The sequence below is a fragment of the Diabrotica undecimpunctata genome, chromosome 5 (assembly GCF_040954645.1).
Source record: "Diabrotica undecimpunctata isolate CICGRU chromosome 5, icDiaUnde3, whole genome shotgun sequence".
Lineage (NCBI taxonomy): Eukaryota > Metazoa > Arthropoda > Insecta > Coleoptera > Chrysomelidae > Diabrotica > Diabrotica undecimpunctata.
Genome location: NC_092807.1, coordinates 79,382,687 through 79,404,398, shown reverse-complemented (window position 1 = coordinate 79,404,398; position 21,712 = coordinate 79,382,687). Strand labels below are relative to the sequence as shown.

At 31.1% G+C, this 21,712-nt stretch overlaps 1 protein-coding gene across 1 annotated transcript; it reads left to right on the top strand.

The window, feature by feature from the left end:
* Window positions 1-1,988: 1,988 nt before the first annotated feature.
* On the top strand, window positions 1,989-3,248 carry LOC140442314 (uncharacterized). Its single transcript, XM_072533388.1, has 2 exons — window positions 1,989-2,175; window positions 2,989-3,248. The coding sequence occupies exons 1-2, from the start codon at window positions 1,989-1,991 to the stop codon at window positions 3,246-3,248; spliced, it is 447 nt and encodes a 148-aa protein (XP_072389489.1).
* Window positions 3,249-21,712: the final 18,464 nt, after the last annotated feature.

The following is a 21,712-nucleotide window of genomic DNA, read 5'->3' as shown; positions in this document are numbered from 1 at the left end:
ACTATAACACTCGTATTATCAATAACACATTTTATCAATAACACAAACTTATCGCATAAAATATATTCACAAAATCCAACACATGCCCTACCCTTAGAAACGCTTATGTAAATGAACTATGGTTGCTGGGCATTTGCTCGACAAAAACTAGTTTTACGGATTTCTGTGGGTCGGAATTCCGTCGCTAATTCCAAAGTTGCCAAACGATTGAAAAATATTGTTTTAAAATATCGATTTTTATTTTATAATTTTAAATATGTAACGAAACGAAACATATAAATAAAATTTATTTAATTACATTTTGTACTTAATTTTTACTATTGAAAAAATAATATTTTTTGGTATTTTTATGACGGTAATAATCGCTGCGTGGAAGAATACAGGTTTTGTATGACCATAATTACTACTTGTGAACAAAAATTGGCTACACTGTACGACAACTCCTGGTCAGTTTTTCTATAGAGAAGCACAAATAAATATACTACTTTAAATATTCTGTAATTTCTTATGAGGAAACGCAAATTGCAATCTAGAAAACAGGCAGTTTTCGAGGGCCGCTGTGTACATTTAAATTTGAGGATATTCGGCGTTTAAACTATGATATCACTCTTCTGAATTGAGGGTTTCTACTATAGACGTCGAAAATTAATTATCGATCCATACCTCGAATTTTCGAAAATCTAGTGTGTTTCTAGATTTCTAGTTTCTATTCTTCTCGAAAGTTTAGTGTGTCTTCAATCCAAAAATACCATTCGCAAAATCCACTGCGACTTTGGAGGAACTCCAAAAATACGAGTTTAAAATAATTATTTGGAAATAAATATATTGATTTTAACACTTTGTTTATCTACCTTTTGGCGATAATGGAGCAATACAAAAAAACTTGTCTTGAACTATACCTACTTTCATTAAGCGATGCAGGGCGTATAAACAAATATAAATTTATCAGATGATTGTTAAAGATGTTCCAAATGAGTCTACTCGTTCCGATAAGTAACAGTATAATTACGACACTTACTTAATTCTTTTATTTTCTCAACTATTAGTGTTTATTGCATAGTATATAAATTATTTTTATCACTGAATACATAGTAAGTAAAAAAATAATCTGATTTATAAAATAAATGAATATTTTATGCATACATGCAAGTAACAGTTCTTCAAGAATATTTAAAAACTAACCGAAATGTCCATCTTTATTTCGTTACTGCCGACGTCGTCGGAACTCATACAGGTTCGGACACGATTTAAGTAGGTATTATATTTCGGTATTGAAATTTTGTAATTTGAATCGATTTGTGAGTATATTTTTAGTCATCTTGATGGTTAAAGCACAATAAATTATATTTATGCTGCTAATATTGAATTAGCAATTATTTGTTGTACGATTTAATACTATTTAAGTATATATTTTTATTTGTATAAAGACCCTGTCTATACGTGATTGTGATTACTGTAACAATAACCACATATTTCAATAACTGATATTGAAAGCAAAAATGTCATCCACTGATTCTGCTGATTGAAAATACATGGAGTCCTCCTCAAAAACGAAGTAAAAGAAGCCCTCTTAGCGTTGAAGTTAAAGAAATAATTTTAAATGTTTTTAAATGTGAAAGACAAGAAAATCCCGGGTTAGTGGTTGAAGATATTGTGAAAAAAGTGGCTAATAAAGTTGGAGTTTGTTTACGGTGATAAAGGAATAGAAAACGAATCATCAATTCGCTGGACCAAAAGTATGTCTGACCCGGAAAAAGAAGTTTGACAAAATTGATGATTTTGACAAAAATGCCATCAGAAGACTGGTTCATAATTTTTTTATAAGCAACGAAATACCCACCGTTGATAAGGTTTTAAAGAAGGTGAACGATGACCCTGATTTGCCAAATTTTTCGAAAACCACATTTTACCGAATATTGAAAAAACTTAATTTTCAATATAAACGTAGGGGAAGAAACGCTCTTTTACTAGATAGAGACGACATTGTGATGTGGCAAAGAGAATATCTTCAAAAGATAAGAGCTTATAGAGAGGAGAAGCGGAAAATATATTATCTGGATGAGACATGGTTGAACGCTGGCCATACAAAGTCTAAAATATGGGTAGACACTACAGTAAAAACATCAAGACAAGCTTTTTTGGATGGATTAACAACGGGATTAGAAAATCCTTCAGGTAATTTATTACATTCTACATATTTTAAATATCAAAACTTAAATACTTTTTTCTACGACCCTTTAATAACATGCTTTTTATTTATTAGTTTTGAGTAGATAATAACACCCATTACCTACTTATCCCGTGAGTAATAATTCATTATTCATGGGTCATTACCGGTTATTACTCACGGATTGAAGTTAGGTTCAAGTGGTGCGTGTCACTTTTAATATATTAATATTATTATATTAATATATAAACTTTAAATAAAATTACTTAAAATCGTTTATTTAATACAACAATCATTGTAATTTTTATCAAAGTTTTATATTCCCGACACTGAAAAGTAAAAAGACTTAAAAGGGAATATAGTAACAATGGGTCAGTATATTTTTTACGTTTACCTATACTTTGTTTACTATGAATTTTGACAATTATCATAATATTCAGTGTTCATAAAGTTTACCATACATTTTTGCTTATAATTTTTTGGAGACGAATAGAACTTGAATTTACTAGTTCTTCTTGTATTTTTACAATACATACGAAAGCATTTACTAATAGTAGGCAACTAATTATTTAGCCGCGTACCGTTGGTAAACAACATTCATTTTTGTAAATTATAATTTTAATCTCGAGTAGTTGATAATGATATTTTTTTACTTATTAAAATAAAAAAAAGTTCGTAGAAAAAGTATTCTACTCGCATTTAATGGCTACTACTCACTCAGATGAATTACGACAATTGCCTTCGGCTCCTATAACAAACTTCATCATCGTAAGTAATAGCCATCATTACATGCTCGTTGAATAATTACTATACATTTTTAGGAAAAGGCAAAATACTCATTATTTGTCACATTGGTAGCAATGATGGGTTTGTTCCAAATGCACTCTGGGCATTTGAGTCGAATAAGTCTGGTGATTACCATGAACTGATGACAGGTCAATCTTTCGAAAATTGGTTTTCCAATGTCTTACCCATATTAGACGACAAATTGATCATTGTTCTCGACAACGCATCATACCATTCCCGTAAAATAGAAAAAATTCCAACCAATTCATCTAAAAAAAGCGATATCCAGAATTAACTGCGTTCCAAAAATATAAATTTCGATAAACATATGGTTAAAATACAGCTTCTTTCGATCGTAAAAAAACATAAACATTCTTATGATAAGTACGTAATTGATGAAATGGCAAAATCACAGAATAAAGTGGTACTGAGGCTTCCTCCGTATCACTGTGAGTTAAACCCCATAGAACTCATCTGGGGAAATATTAAAAATGATGTCGCAGGAAAGAACACCACTTTCAAATTTTCAGATGCCAAGAATCTATTTCATAATTCAATTTCATCAATTACACCACAAACATGGCAGAACTGCATTTTACATGTTCAAGAAAAAGTAGAGAAGGAAATGTGGCGGCTGGACAATATAATAGAAACCCATGTTGAACCACTTTTTATAAACCTTGATGATAGTGACACGTCATCCAGTTCATCAGAATAATTTAAAAGTAGCCGAGATCTAGACTTTTTGTACTCAAAAAAAATAAAATTCTAAATATTATAAAAAGAAACTTTTTAAATTTATTAAGCAATATTAATAATTATCCTTTAACGTTAAAAAAACTGTATTGTATTTTCAATGTGAATCAGAAAACTTTAATTAATTTTTTTTAACTTTTATAAAATTTATGGTATTTTAAAATAGCGATAATTTTTCATCTTCTGATTGTATAGAGTCTTTTATTAAAAGTATATTAAAATATAAATTTCGTATTTTATAAGATAATATATATTCTGACTAAACAAAAAGATAATCCCAAATGCGGCCCTGTTGCAGGCCTACACGTGCTAATGTTTACATCTTCCTGCATCGCTTAATGAATTTTACTACAGAATATATGACAGCTTATGAAATTATGAATAGCTTTTTAGAGATGGGACAAAAATATCTACAACTTTTTAATTAATTAAAAACGAAATGTTCTAACAATTACACTTCTTAGCCAGATTAGGGGTTTGAAATATCCCAAATTGGACCGAAACGTAGTCGGCTATTTTGACTCGTAATTAAGGTTAATTTCTTAATCTAAATGCGACTCCCGGTAGACACGTGTACTGAAGATCCGCTTTTTTAGCGAAATTGTGGATATTCCCACAAAGAACTCTTCCACGACGGAAGCAAATCCTCTTGAATATTTACACGGTTCGTACTAGTCCAGATCCCACATGGAACAGCAGCAAAAAAAAAACAAAATGCCGTTTTTAATCTAGCCCGAAATTTTCAGTAACACGGTTAAACCTAGAATCACTCCCTTTCCGTCGTCTTTTCGAACACTTGACAACTTGACACACGGAGGTCACCGAATAATACCGAGATTCAAACATTTAAATTTTATGATCCCAATTCTTTCAAGATGACTCCAGAAAGAACGATTTAAATTAGTTTCTTCACAAAAAGAGGACGTTTTCAATCTATATTCAAGCAAATCTTGTTTAAATATACTACGGGGAGAATCAAAAATAACACAAAAAAGTCTGTTCATATTACAAATGTTTATATATCGTTGCGAAACTGCAACAACCCCAACACCACTATGCTTTCATTTGATGTTAGCAATCTATTCACCTCTGTCCCCAAACTAGAAACAATTAATCTGGTTCACTCACTTCTAAGAGCCAACTCCATTACCTCATCTACCACTAACTACATTATCCAACTATTACAACTTTGTTTAGATCAAGATTTCTTTGTTTTTAACAACAATTACTATAGAGAACCTGATGGCTTAGCCATGGGCAGCTGTCTCTTCCCTCTATTAGCTGATGTCTTTATAGATCATTTAGAATCCACTCAGATCATGAAAAACCCTGAAATACTACACTGGTTTCGCTATGTTGATGACTGTTTAGTCTTCATTTCAGGTAACTCCAATTCAGCTGAACTTTTACTTTCCAAAATCAACCAAATTCACCCCAATATCAAGTTCACCATGGAACTAGAATCTTCCATGTCAATTAATTTTCTTGATCTAACCATTACCAGATTAAATGACCACTTCGACTTCAGTATCTATAGGAAACCCACACAGACTGACCACGTAATTCCATTTTCATCCAACCATCCCATGTCACATAAATACGCAGCTTTTCATAGTTACATCCATCGCCTAGAAAGCATTCCACTGTCAGATTCAAACTACAAAAAAGAACTAAATATACTCAGACAAATAGCAGTCAACAACGGATATGATCACAACATCATCAACAAACTCATCCACAAAAAACGTCTTAAGACCCTGCGGGAGACTGCGTTCCCCAGAGACCTTACCACCAAACCCAACTATGTTTCACTCCCTTTCTACCATGAAAGTCTTTCTGGAGATATTCGAAATCTCATCCAACGTTCGGTTGAAAACACCCATGTTTCTTTCAAAGTACCCAACAACTTGGGACAACACATTTCTAATTCCAAAGATCCTATCAACTATATGAACCGGAGTGGAGTATATAGACTTAAATGTTCAGATTGCAATGCCACCTACATAGGTAGAACATGCAGATCTCTTTCTTCACGCTCTCTAGAGCACATAAAAAGAGAAAATACTTCCACTTTCTCTCAACATCTCAAAGAACACAACCACACCCTCAATATCCCAGAAGACGTTTCACTTATCCACAATATCTCCCAAAAAAATTTCCTCAAATTAGATTTATACGAAGATCTTGAAATTCTTAAAGAAAAACAAAAAAGCCCAAATTGCGTTAATCGTCATGTTTCATTCAATCGAGATTTTCTCCCTCTCCATCGCCTACTATTCTCCTAACCCACATCCCCAATTTACTTCTACAATTAAATTCCATATTAATTATTAGTTCACCTAATACTCATCTCCCTTAGTTCACTCTAAAAACCTTTCTTCCAATACATCTTACTTTCTATCTATCCCACTCTTTTCTTTTCAACCCAAACTTCATGTCTTAATCACTATAACCAATACTTTCCATGCTTCTATTTTGACACTCCCAAATTCAGATCAGATCATCCATCATCCACCACCCATTCCATTATTAAATTCTTATTTTACTTCTCTACACAATTCCCTCAGGGTTTGGCTTCGGTTCTCTGGGGACCTCAGCCTTTCGTAGTCTATCCGTTTATCAGAATTTTCTCAAAACACCTTAATTTTCATTCTCTTTACTCACATTTAACAGAGCCACATATGTGTCTTTTATCTTCCTATGTACCTAGTGTTGCTTTATAACAGATAGGGCTTTTTCTCAAGTTATAAGTTAAGTACTTTATGACCAATATATTACAAAACCACTTTCAACCATCAAATTTTGTCCATTTCATACTTGTCAACACACAAAATATAACTACTTCACTCAGTTTGTCAACATCCAATCAGATATTCATATTCATGAACTTACAACTCAAGAAGTTTTACATTTTCCAGGTACCAAATGTTGTTTTTTGACATACAGGGCCTAATATAATTGAGTTGTAAGTTAATTTTTACATGAACTTCATATCATAATAGTTTTATTTCATTCATTGAACAACATCCTCACATATTAAATATATCAATTCCTATATTTTTCAAGAACCCAACTTTCCACCAGTGTCTAGTTTCCATTTTCCAGGTACCAAATGTCATTAAAACATAAAGGGCCTTATATAAGAATCATTTCATCACACCACTCGACACTGTATAGTTGGTTGCCTAACTATAATCACATAATTTTCTCACCACAATTTCATTTCACATACGTAATTTAAAACAATAACATTGATGGTTGATACTGTTATAATTTTATTTTATTTCAACTTTCACAATTTTAAACAACGTTAGCTTCTGTCTTAAATAGACATATACAGTTACACTGACTGCTCTGTCATAACTTCCGTCTTAACCTGCCAAGATTGTCATTTCAATCAGTTGCTTTGACAAAGTCCTCGTAGACATACCGTCTCAGGACTCGCAACTAATGTAGAGTCATATGTCACCATGTTACCAATCCAACGGTAACTTTAACATCTTAACTGTAAATTAGACATAATGTAAATCAAATCTTATTTAATAATTTTTAAAGGGTTTTTACCCACATATTTAGTGGCTACATCCATGTATTAACTTGTAAGTATTAACCACACTTTTACATTAACCTTAGTCAAAACTTAAATCATTTCATGTTCTTTTTAATTAAGTGGTTAAATACTATTTTAGGACACTGATGATGGAATATTTATTCCGAAAACGTTTTGTCAATGCAACATAGCCCAACTGGGTTTTTTATATACCTTTTTATAAAGGATTTTATCCAAAATTTTTTAATATATGGTATACAGCCAAATACAGGAACTTTGTTTCCTTGTGGATTTTAATTTGACGGTATGGTCAACTTGGCTCCTCAGTACATGCGCTTAGCCACTAAAAGATGCACTTTGAAGCTGGATATTTGGTTCATCTCCCAATGTATAAATAACCAGGTCTTTCCTACTTTTTGTAAGGTTAAAACTCCAGGAAATGTTCCAGTCAACCTAAAGAACACCTTCCAACGGAAAATATTAAAAAAGGAGATTTGTAACCATTATGGAAAGCTTAACTACATTGATTGTTAACTTAAGGTAACATATGACTCTCTACTTGATTTCATGAGCTTTGACAATTTAAATAATTTTTTGAATGACGTTCAGGACAGATTGGACAATGTAACTCTCACCAAATTCAATAAACTTAAATCTAAATTAAATAATCTTATTAAAAATAAACCTAATTCATCAAATAGTAACAGTAACACCAACAGTAAATTCTCTAATTTTTCTTTTCACCCAAGATTGAAAAATCTCTCTTCAGTTACCTTCGACAAAAATGAACTTCATCTTCTAAACCTAGGTCTCAAATACTCCATCCCTCGTAAGGTTTCAGAAAAAGACCTTCAGAGTCTCTCCATTGAGCTAGATATTATTATCCAAAACCTCTCAGTCCCGTTAAATCAAAAAACTTCTTTTAGAAACTCTTGCTTCAATACCATCAACAAATTTAAAAACAAAAATTATCCTTCTAATTCTTCAACAGTACTTAATACCAACACACCCTCATCTTCCAACTTTTCTTACAACGCACAAAATTTTCATTCAACATCCAATTTTCACAAGCTATCTCAAAACAAACGCAATGAACACCTCAAGACCCTCCATTCCATCAAGAAGAAAATCAAATCCAACAACTTAATCATCAGCAAAGCAGACAAAGGCAACTGTCTAGTGATTCTAGATCAAACATCATATAACAATAAAGTTTCAACTTTCCTTAATAATAATAGCTTCACTTTACTTGCAACAGACCCCTCTAAAAAGTTCATAAACAAATTAAAAGATAACATTAAACTTTTCACAGACTTTTTCTCTGAACATTTTGCACCATACTATAAAATCCCAAGCAACCCTTTGACACCCAGACTGTATGGTTTACCTAAGATACACAAGGAGGGCATTCCCATTCGTCCAGTTGTTAGTTTCATAAACACTCCAGTTTCCATCCTATCAAAATTTATATTGAATCTAATTAACAATATGACGAACTTCACCCCTCGATTCTCAGTCAAAAATACTAGTCACCTAGTCAATAATTTACAACACATTAATCTTCACCCCAACACCACTATGCTTTCATTTGATGTTAGCAATCTATTCACCTCTGTCCCCAAACTAGAAACAATTAATCTGGTTCACTCACTTCTAAGAGCCAACTCCATTACCTCATCTACCACTAACTACATTATCCAACTATTACAACTTTGTTTAGATCAAGATTTCTTTGTTTTTAACAACAATTACTATAGACAACCTGATGGCTTAGCTATGGGCAGCTGTCTCTCCCCTCTATTAGCTGATGTCTTTATGGATCATTTAGAATTCACTCAGATCATGAAAAACCCTGAAATACTACACTGGTTTCGCTATGTTGATGACTGTTTAGTCTTCATTTCAGGTAACTCCAATTCAGCTGAACTTTTACTTTCCAAAATCAACCAAATTCACCCCAATATCAAGTTCACCATGGAACTAGAATCTTCCATGTCAATTAATTTTCTTGATCTAACCATTACCAGATTAAATGACCACTTCGACTTCAGTATCTATAGGAAACCCACACAGACTGACCACGTAATTCCATTTTCATCCAACCATCCCATGTCACATAAATACGCAGCTTTTCATAGTTACATCCATCGCCTAGAAAGCATTCCACTGTCAGATTCAAACTACAAAAAAGAACTAAATATACTCAGACAAATAGCAGTCAACAACGGATATGATCACAACATCATCAACAAACTCATCCACAAAAAACGCCTTAAGACCCTGCGGGAGACTGCGTTCCCCAGAGACCTTACCACCAAACCCAACTATGTTTCACTCCCTTTCTACCATGAAAGTCTTTCTGGAGATATTCGAAATCTCATCCAACGTTCGGTTGAAAACACCCATGTTTCTTTCAAAGTACCCAACAACTTGGGACAACACATTTCTAATTCCAAAGATCCTATCAACTATATGAACCGGAGTGGAGTATATAGACTTAAATGTTAAGATTGCAATGCCACCTACATAGGTAGAACATGCAGATCTCTTTCTTCACGCTCTCTAGAGCACATAAAAAGAGAAAATACTTCCACTTTCTGTCAACATCTCAAAGAACACAACCACACCCTCAATATCCCAGAAGACGTTTCACTTATCCACAATATCTCCCAAAAAAAATTTCCTCAAATTAGATTTATACGAAGATCTTGAAATTCTTAAAGAAAAACAAAAAAGCCCAAATTGCGTTAATCGTCATGTTTCATTCAATCGAGATTTTCTCCCTCTCCATCGCCAACTATTCTCCTAACCCACATCCCCAATTTACTTCTACAATTAAATTCCATATTAATTATTACTTCACCTAATACTCATCTCCCTTAGTTTACTCTAAAAACCTTTCTTCCAATACATCTTACTTTCTATCTATCCCACTCTTTTCTTTTCAACCCAAACTTCATGTCTTAATCACTATAACCAATACTTTCCATGCTTCTATTTTGACACTCCCAAATTCAGATCAGATCATCAATCATCCACCACCCATTCCATTATTAAATTCTTATTTTACTTCTCTACACAATTCCCTCAGGGTTTGGCTTGGGTTCTCTGGGGACCTCAGCCTTTCGTAGTCTATCCGTTTATCACAATTTTCTCAAAACACCTTAATTTTCATTCTCTTTACTCACATTTAACAGAGCCACATACAACAATTTCATTTTACTATTATAGTCAATATAGACCAATAGTTCATTTAACTTACCAACTTATAACTTAATCTTTTATCTTCCTATGTACCTAGTGTTGCTTTATAACAGATAGGGCTTTTTCTCAAGTTATAAGTTAAGTACTTTATGACCAATATATTACAAAACCACTTTCAACCATCAAATTTTGTCCATTTCATACTTGTCAACACACAAAATATAACTATTTCACTTAGTTTGTCAACATCCAATCAGATATTCATATTCATGAACTTACAACTCAAGAAGTTTTACATTTTCCAGGTACCAAATGTTGTTTTTTGACATACAGGGCCTAATATAATTGAGTTGTAAGTTAATTTTTACATGAACTTCATATCATAATAGTTTTATTTCATTCATTGAACAACATCCTCACATATTAAATATATCAATTCCTATATTTTTCAAGAACCCAACTTTCCACCAGTGTCTAGTTTCCATTTTCCAGGTACCAAATGTCATTAAAACATAAAGGGCCTTATATAAGAATCTTTTCATCACACCACTCGACACTGTATAGTTGGTTGCCTAACTATAATCACATAATTTTCTCACCACAATTTCATTTCACATACATAATTTAAAACAATAACATTGATGGTTGATACTGTTATAATTTTATTTTATTTCAACTTTCACAATTTTAAACAACGTTGGCTTCTGTCTTAAATAGACATATACAGTTACACTGACTGCTCTGTCATAACTTCCGTCTTAACCTGCCAATATTGTCATTTCAATCAGTTGCTTTGACAAAGTCCTCGTAGACATACCGTCTCAGGACTCGCAACTAATGTAGAGTCATATGTCACCATGTTACCAATCCAACGGTAACTTTAACATCTTAACTGTAAATTAGACATAATGTAAATCAAATCTTATTTAATAATTTTTAAAGGGTTTTTACCCACATATTTAGTGGCTACATCCATGTATTAACTTGTAAGTATTAACCACACTTTTACATTAACCTTAGTCAAAACTTAAATCATTTCATGTTCTTTTTAATTAAGTGGTTAAATACTATTTTCGGACACTGATGATGGAATATTTATTCCGAAAACGTTTTGTCAATGCAACATAGCCCAACTGGGTTTTTTATATACCTTTTTATAAAGGATTTTATCCAAAAATTTTTAATATATGGTATACAGCCAAATACAGGAACTTTGTTTCCTTGTGGATTTTAATTTGATGGTATGGTCAACTTGGCTCCTCAGTACATGCGCTTAGCCACTAAAAGATGCACTTTGAAGCTGGATATTTGGTTCATCTCCCAATGTATAAATAACCAGGTCTTCCCTACTTTTTGTAAGGTTAAAACTCCAGGAAATGTTCCAGTCAACCTAAAGAACACCTTCCAACGCAAAATATGGAAAAAGGAGATTTGTAACCATTATGGAAAGCTTAACTACATTGATTGTAAACTTAAGGTAACATATGACTCTCTACTTGATTTCATGGGCTTTGACAATTTAAATAATTTTTTGAATGATGTTCAGGACAGATTGGACAATGTAACTTTCACCAATTTCAATAAACTTAAATCTAAATTAAATAATCTTATCAAAAATAAACCTAATTCATCAAATAGTAACAGTAACACCAACAGTAAATTCTCTAATTTTTCTTTTCACCCAAGATTGAAAAATCTCTCTTTAGTTACCTTTGACAAAAATGAACTTCATCTTCTAAACCTAGGTCTCAAATACTCCATCCCTCGTAAGGTTTCAGAAAAAGACCTTCAGAGTCTCTCCATTGAGCTAGATATTATTATCCAAAACCTCTCAGTCCCGTTAAATCAAAAAACTTCTATTAGAAACTCTTGCTTCAATACCATCAACAAATTTAAAAACAAAAATTATCCTTCTAATTCTTCAACAGTACTTAATACCAACACACCCTCATCTTCCAACTTTTCTTACAACGCACAAAATTTTCATTCAACACCCAATTTTCATTCAACTTCCAATTTTCACAAGCTATCTCAAAACAAACGCAATGAACACCTCAAGACCCTCCATTCCATCAAGAAGAAAATCAAATCCAACAACTTAATCATCAGCAAAGCAGACAAAGGTAACTGTCTAGTGATTCTAGATCAAACATCATATAACAATAAAGTTTCAACTTTCCTTAATAATAATAACTTCACTTTACTTGCAACAGACCCCTCTAAAAAGTTCATAAACAAATTAAAAGATAACATTAAACTTTTCACAGACTTTTTCTCTGAACATTTTGCACCATACTATAAAATCCCAAGCAACCCTTTGACACCCAGACTGTATGGTTTACCTAAGATACACAAGGAGGGCATTCCCATTCGTCCAGTTGTTAGTTTCATAAACACTCTAGTTTCCATCCTATCAAAATTTATATTGAATCTAATTAACAATATGACGAACTTCACCCCTCGATTCTCAGTTAAAAATACTAGTCACCTAGTCAATAATTTACAACACATTAATCTTCACCCCAACACCACTATGCTTTTATTTGATGTTAGCAATCTATTCACCTCTGTCCCCAAACTAGAAACAATTAATCTGGTTCACTCACTTCTAAGAGCCAACTCCATTACCTCATCTACCACTAACTACATTATCCAACTATTACAACTTTGTTTAGATCAAGATTTCTTTGTTTTTAACAACAATTACTATAGACAACCTGATGGCTTAGCCATGGGCAGCTGTCTCTCCCCTCTATTAGCTGATGTCTTTATAGATCATTTAGAATCCACTCAGATCATGAAAAACCCTGAAATACTACACTGGTTTCGCTATGTTGATGACTGTTTAGTCTTCATTTCAGGTAACTCCAATTCAGCTGAACTTTTACTTTCCAAAATCAACCAAATTCACCCCAATATCAAGTTCACCATGAAACTAGAATCTTCCATGTCAATTAATTTTCTTGATCTAACCATTACCAGATTAAATGACCACTTCGACTTCAGTATCTATAGGAAACCCACACAGACTGACCACGTAATTCCATTTTCATCCAACCATCCCATGTCACATAAATACGCAGCTTTTCATAGTTACATCCATCGCCTAGAAAGCATTCCACTGTCAGATTCAAACTACAAAAAAGAACTAAATATACTCAGACAAATAGCAGTCAACAACGGATATGATCACAACATCATCAACAAACTCATCCACAAAAAACGCCTTAAGACCCTGCGGGAGACTGCGTTCCCCAGAGACCTTACCACCAAACCCAACTATGTTTCACTCCCTTTCTACCATGAAAGTCTTTCTGGAGATATTCGAAATCTCATCCAACGTTCGGTTGAAAACACCCATGTTTCTTTCAAAGTACCCAACAACTTGGGACAACACATTTCTAATTCCAAAGATCTTATCAACTATATGAACCGGAGTGGAGTATATAGACTTAAATGTTCAGATTGCAATGCCACCTACATAGGTAGAACATGCAGATCTCTTTCTTCACGCTCTCTAGAGCACATAAAAAGAGAAAATACTTCCACTTTCTCTCAACATCTCAAAGAACACAACCACACCCTCAATATCCCAGAAGACGTTTCACTTATCCACAATATCTCCCAAAAAAATTTCCTCAAATTAGATTTATACGAAGATCTTGAAATTCTTAAAGAAAAACAAAAAAGCCCAAATTGCGTTAATCGTCATGTTTCATTCAATCGAGATTTTCTCCCTCTCCATCGCCAACTATTCTCCTAACCCACATCCCCAATTTACTTCTACAATTAAATTCCATATTAATTATTAGTTCACCTAATACTCATCTCCCTTAGTTCACTCTAAAAACCTTTCTTCCAATACATCTTACTTTCTATCTATCCCACTCTTTTCTTTTCAACCCAAACTTCATGTCTTAATCACTATAACCAATACTTTCCATGCTTCTATTTTGACACTCCCAAATTCAGATCAGATCATCCATCATCCACCACCCATTCCATTATTAAATTCTTATTTTACTTCTCTACACAATTCCCTCAGGGTTTGGCTTCGGTTCTCTGGGGACCTCAGCCTTTCGTAGTCTATCCGTTTATCACAATTTTCTCAAAACACCTTAATTTTCATTCTCTTTACTCACATTTAACAGAGCCACATACAACAATTTCATTTTACTATTATAGTCAATATAGACCAATAGTTCATTCAACTTACCAACTTATAACTTAATCTTTTATCTTCCTATGTACCTAGTGTTGCTTTATAACAGATAGGGCTCTTTCTTAAGTTATAAGTTAAGTACTTTATGACCAATATATTACACAACCACTTTCAACCATCAAATTTTGTCCATTTCATACTTGTCAACACACAAAATATAACTACTTCACTCAGTTTGTCAACATCCAATCAGATATTCATTTCATGAACTTACAACTCAAGAAGTGTTACATTTTCCAGGTACCAAATGTTGTTTTTTTGACATACAGGGCCTAATATAATTGAGTTGTAAGTTAATTTTTACATGAACTTCATATCATAATAGTTTTATTTCATTCATTGAACAACATCCTCACATGTTAAATATATCAATTCCTATATTTTTCAAGAACCCAACTTTCCACCAGTGTCTAGTTTCCATTTTCCAGGTACCAAATGTCATTAAAACATAAAGGGCCTTATATAAGAATCTTGTCATCACACCACTCGACACTGTATAGGTGGTTGCCTAACTATAATCACATAATTTTCTCACCACAATTTCATTTCACATACATAATTTAAAACAATAACATTGATGGTTGATACTGTTATAATTTTATTTTATTTCAACTTTCACAATTTTAAACAACGTTGGCTTCTGTCTTAAATAGACATATACAGTTACACTGACTGCTCTGTCATAACTTCCGTCTTAACCTGCCAAGATTGTCATTTCAATCAGTTGCTTTGACAAAGTCCTCGTAGACATACCGTCTCAGGACTCGCAACTAATGTAGAGTCATATGTCACCATGTTACCAATCCAACGGTAACTTTAACATCTTAACTGTAAATTAGACATAATGTAAATCAAATCTTATTTAATAATTTTTAAAGGGTTTTTACCCACATATTTAGTGGCTACATCCATGTATTAACTTGTAAGTATTAACCACACTTTTACATTAACCTTAGTCAAAACTTAAATCATTTCATGTTCTTTTTAATTAAGTGGTTAAATACTATTTTAGGACACTGATGATGGAATATTTATTCCGAAAACGTTTTGTCAATGCAACATAGCCCAACTGGGTTTTTTATATACCTTTTTATAAAGGATTTTATCCAAAATTTTTTAATATATGGTATACAGCCAAATACAGGAACTTTGTTTCCTTGTGGACTTCATTTAACTCACTATATTAAACAATTGGACTATTTGTAACTGATTGACTGACTCCAACTAACTTTCATATTTCTTACTAAACTTTCTGACTGACTTGACTTAAACTTTCTGACTGCTTGACTTAAACTTGCTCCTTGCTTTGAATCCAAATCACCGGGTATTTATATCTTTTTGGATGTTCCAGAACCATCTGGTAAGAAATCATGTTCCATTTGTTCTATTAAATACATGTCTGAATTTTCTGGAACAAACCATTTCGCAAACAAAGCCATCTCCGGTGATCTAGAGAATTCCTTACTTATCTATCGAGAATTTTGTTGGCATTTAGGCTTTTCAGATCAGAGTATACATTTAAATCAGTAACTTATATAAATTAAACATTTTAATTTAATAAATTACACATTTTAAACAACATATTATCATTATAACCCCATTTTATATTCGTAATTATTCTTAAACGTCACTTCAGAGTATGTATATCTGGTTGCCTAGTCACATGGCTCACTTAAATATATTTACAACATTAAAATACAACTTTTTACAATTATTATATGCTAATTTCTTAAAAATGCCCTCACATAAATAATTTTTATTAAATTCTCTAGTATATAACTTCTTAAAATAACCAAATACTTGTTATATCTAATATTATCTAGTATATAACTTATAAATTATTTTCTTTAAACATTTTTATTTCTCCCATATCATATCAATACCCCAAAATAATATTTAAAATAAATAATTTACCTATTATTTTTTTAAATATTAATTTTCTTGTCCCTTAATTTAATTTCTTATTTAAAATTTGTTCTATTAAATACACCTCTGTTCGCTGTCTATGTCAAACTGTCATGTCAAATGGAAGTTTGTGTGTTGTATGTTTGTGTTTACTACATGACTACATTAAATTTAATAAATCAATTTTTTTTTATTTAAAATGTGTTAAATACATCCCTGTTCGCTGTCTATGTCAAACTGTCATGTCAAATAAAGCCATGGAGGCTCTATGAGAAAATAAACATATAATCTAATCATCTATTATTGTGTTATGTTTATTTATAGACAAAATCTAGGAATTATTTCCATTCAAAATAACTTTCATCAATATAAATTGGTAAGTTTTACACTTTTTATAAAGATATTTACACAATCAATTCTGCATCTAACCCCAAATTATGATTTTTAGGGTACAAAATAATTTCCATATGTACAAGACAACAAGTATGATGTCTAATTGATTCACAATAATGAAATCTACCATCTAGCTATGAAATGGATCTATCAGTAAGCTGTTAGTGTTGTTTTTAAATCAGTGTTAAAATTTATAACCTAGATATATCACTTCTTTTTGAAAAAATATACATTTTTCTTGATTTATTTTTAGTCCAACTTTGTCTAATCTATTGATTATAATTTTTAGGTGTTTCTCATGATCTTCAGCAGTTTTAGAAAAATTTAATATATCATCAATGTAGTGAATTACAAAATGTTCATATTTATCCAATCCATGAAGATGTTCCAATCTATGAAGACATCTACATAGAGCACTGCAAGATGATTGAAGTCCAAATGGTACTACTTTGAATTGATATACTACTCCATCTATCTGAAATCCTGTATACTGTCTACTTTTTCTTTCTAGAGGTATTAACCAAAAACTATGCTGTAAATCGATTTTAGTGAAAAATGACATTCCTGTAATTCTTCCTAGTATTCCATCTATACTCATTGGTGCTTCAAATTGCTTTTCAGTAATCTTGTTAATATTCCTTGCATCCAAACATAACCCGATTTCACCTGATCTTTTATGTACTACTACTAAAGGTTTTATGACACGTGTAACTGCCTTCTCTATGATTCCATCTTCTAACATATTATTAATCGTTCTGTTTGCTTTTTCTCTGTATTTATATGGTATTGGGTATGATTTTGTTTTAAAATCTTTTTCTTCTTTAACTTTTATACTATGGATATAATTTTGTGCAATTCTATTTTCTTTATTGACAAGTCCCTTGTGTTGCTGCAATATGGAAACGACTATTGATTTATATTCTTCAGGGCAATTTAAAACTTTTGTCATATCTTCTTCTTTACAAATAAAATTATTCTTCATTATGTACTCATTATTCCTTGCTTCCAATTTTACGCACTCCACCTCGTAGGCATCCATCTGCTTAAAATTTCCATTCCTTAAATATTCACTACAATAATTATTCTTTACATTCTTTTGGGACATTTTCCTATCATCAAAATATATTTCTTCTTCACAAATACCATTATTTCCTTTTAATAATATCCTATCAACTCTTATTCCTTCTTCCACCTCATCTTTCTGCATAAATTTAATTATTTGCCCTTCCAAAGTTACCATTTTTTCTTCAAAATCTATCTTTACTTTCTTCTTTTCCAATTCATCATTTCCCATTAATATATCAACACATAAATCCTTGACAATATTAATTTCTTTATTAAGAATATTAATTTTAAAATTGGCTAGTTTATCAATTTCACCCAACTTCTTATTATTTGCACCAACAATTTTAATTTTTGGAATCTTTATTATATCTGATAGTTTTAATGTATTAAAAATAAAATTCTCCGAGACTAAAGTACTTTCTGAACCAGTATCTATCATAATCTTAATCATTTTATTTTTGGCCAAAGCATTTATATAAATTAAATTAATAGATTCAATAATTTTATCTTCATCTAAAGAAATAAATTCAGAAGGTTTTTCATAATAGCAATGGCCTAACTTGTAATTCAAAAAGTTTACTGAACAAAATTTTGATTATTAGAATTGTCAGATTGTATCTGACCACTTGGATCTGATGTCCTATGTCTTTCCCTACTATGACTTCTACTCACATTTTCCTGCCTTGTACTACTTCGTTCCCTGTCTTCACAGCTTCTACTCCTTCGAACACAATTTACCTGTCTGTTATAGTTAGGTCGCTCTGTATTTCTTCTATTGTTAAAATCTTGTCTATTATTATTAGTACTGTTATTAAAATGTTGTCTATTATAATTAGTATTATTATTAAAGTTCTGTCTATTTTGATTACTGTTATTATTATTAAAATTTTGTAAACTATCACCATACCTAGTATTATTGTTATATGATTGTCTATATTGTTGATTATCATTTTTATTATATTAAAAGTTATTATTGTTTTTTTTGTTGTTATTATTATTACTTGTCATATTACCTCTTTGTATTCTTTGAATAAAATTAATAAAACTCTCTATTGTTTGAATATTTTGTACAGTTACTGTTTGCACAACATCAGCATCAAAATGTCTAGATACATTTAAGACCTTTTCATCCTCTCTAAGCGGTGGTTCTAAATATTTTGCAACTGTTATCAGTTTCAATGCATAATCTACCATATTTGATTTTAAATTTTGATTATACTTTCCAAAATATAGAATTTCTCTAAACTTAGCTTGCTCTAGTTCACCCCAATAATAATTTAAAAATTTATTTTCAAATGTTTGAAAATTATCTAAATCATTTTCAATACTAGCAAACCAAGTTGCTGCATTGTCATTTAATGTCATTCTAATATAATCTTTAATATCATTAATATTATTCACAAATCTTAATTTATGTTTTAAACTATTTATGTATACTCTAGGATGCAAATTTTTTATATTACCAGAGAATTTAATCCCAGTCTCATTTGTTAAATTTAAGTAAGGTCTCCCTATGTCTCTCATTTGTGAAATATCATCTATTCTCTGTACCACATTTCTTATTTGATTACTATTTATTTATATATTTTGTTGTATATCGTCGAATTTTTCTTCTGTGTTTCTCCTGTCTTCGTTAATTTTTACTTCTAAGTTACATTTCTGCAACTCTATTTTCTGTTCTATATCTATCTTATTATCTTGAATAATCCTCTTTACTTCTGTCCTCTCATTTTCTATCCTTTTCTTGTAGTCATTCCAAATATTTTTTATTTCATTTGCTACTTTTTTCTCTGCAGCTTCAAGTTTTTTATCCATTTGTTTTTCTATTTGTTTTACAATTTTATTATTATTATCTTCTATTTTCTTTTCTAATTTTCTATAATTCTCTTCTAATTTCTGTTCCATTTTTTTCATGTCTTCTTTGACTTCTTTTGAATTCTGTTCCATTTTTTGTTCTATTTTTCTCATGTCTTCTTTGATTTCTTTTGAATTCTCTTCCATTGTCTTGTTCATCTGCATCATTAATGACATCAAAGCTGCCATATTAACATTTTCCTCTCTTTCTGGATTCATTTCTGCAGTATCTTGTGGAACTTGAACTAAACTCTTCTCTTGTATAGGTTGTGTTTCTACTTCCACATCTTCTTCATTCTTTTTGCTTCTTGTACCTTTCTTTCCTTGAGACATTTTGAGACTTTACTTGTTCAAATATAATTAAAAATAAAATCTAATTTTTTTTTTTCTAATGAAAATTAATTTAATTATATGAGAGCACTTATCTTCCCAAACTAATTCTTTTAAATAGAGAGCCACCGCGTTGGGCGCCAAATTGTCATGATGTATTGTTTGTTTGAATGATTAGCAATGAGTATTTTTAATAATATAGGGTTTTTATCGCGGTTCTCAAAGAATTAGTTTGTAAGTACTTTTTTAAATTATCTTTATTATAACTACTATAAAACACACATATATATCTAACCTAGCCAATGTAAATTTAAAATAAACTATCTTTAAATTGAAATTCTTATAAAACTAATTAAATTCTATAGACAATGTAAAATTTAAACAAACTATCTTCAAAATTGAAATTGTTATGACACTACTTAAATTATATTAACAAAATTTTGTACCTTTCTTTCACTGAATGCCTAAATGAACTGTTTTCCACGATATAGATTCTAATCACCACTGAATGTCTTCGTACTTTGGGTATTCTTGTTTTTGTGAAATTACTTTTTCCAATTATTAGCTTCTACCAATTTAAGATATTTTTTTCTTCACCAGCATTTATAAACCACCAAGCAAACCAGCAAACAGCATTTATATTTATTCTTCTTTTCAATATACCAATATCCGATTATTATAAGTTGATTTATACTAATCTCCAATCATAATATAATTTTAATTCCTTCCAATATCCATCCAATATTCTTCTAATATACTTTTATAATCTTCAATAATTATTTGTGTATAATTATAAATGTGCATTAAAATATATGCATAATTTTTAATCTTCATTTAACTCACTATATTAAACAATTGGACTATTTGTAACTGATTGACTGACTCCAACTAACTTTCATATTTCTTACTAAACTTTCTGACTGCTTGACTTAAACTTTCTCCTTGCTTTGAATCCAAATCACCGGGTATTTATATCTTTTTGGATGTTCCAGAACCATCTGGTAAGAAATCATGTTCCATTTGTTCTATTAAATACATGTCTGAATTTTCTGGAACAAACCATTTCGCAAACAAAGCCATCTCCGGTGATCTAGAGAATTCCTTACTTATCTATCGAGAATTTTGTTGGCATTTAGGCTTTTCAGATCAGAGTATACATTTAAATCAGTAACTTATATAAATTAAACATTTTAATTTAATAAATTACACATTTTAAACAACATATTATCATTATAACCCCATTTTATATTCGTAATTATTCTTAAACGTCACTTCAGAGTATGTATATCTGGTTGCCTAGTCACATGGCTCACTTAAATATATTTACAACATTAAAATACAACTTTTTACAATTATTATATGCTAATTTCTTAAAAATGCCCTCACATAAATAATTTTTATTAAATTCTCTAGTATATAACTTCTTAAAATAACCAAATACTTGTTATATCTAATATTATCTAGTATATAACTTATAAAT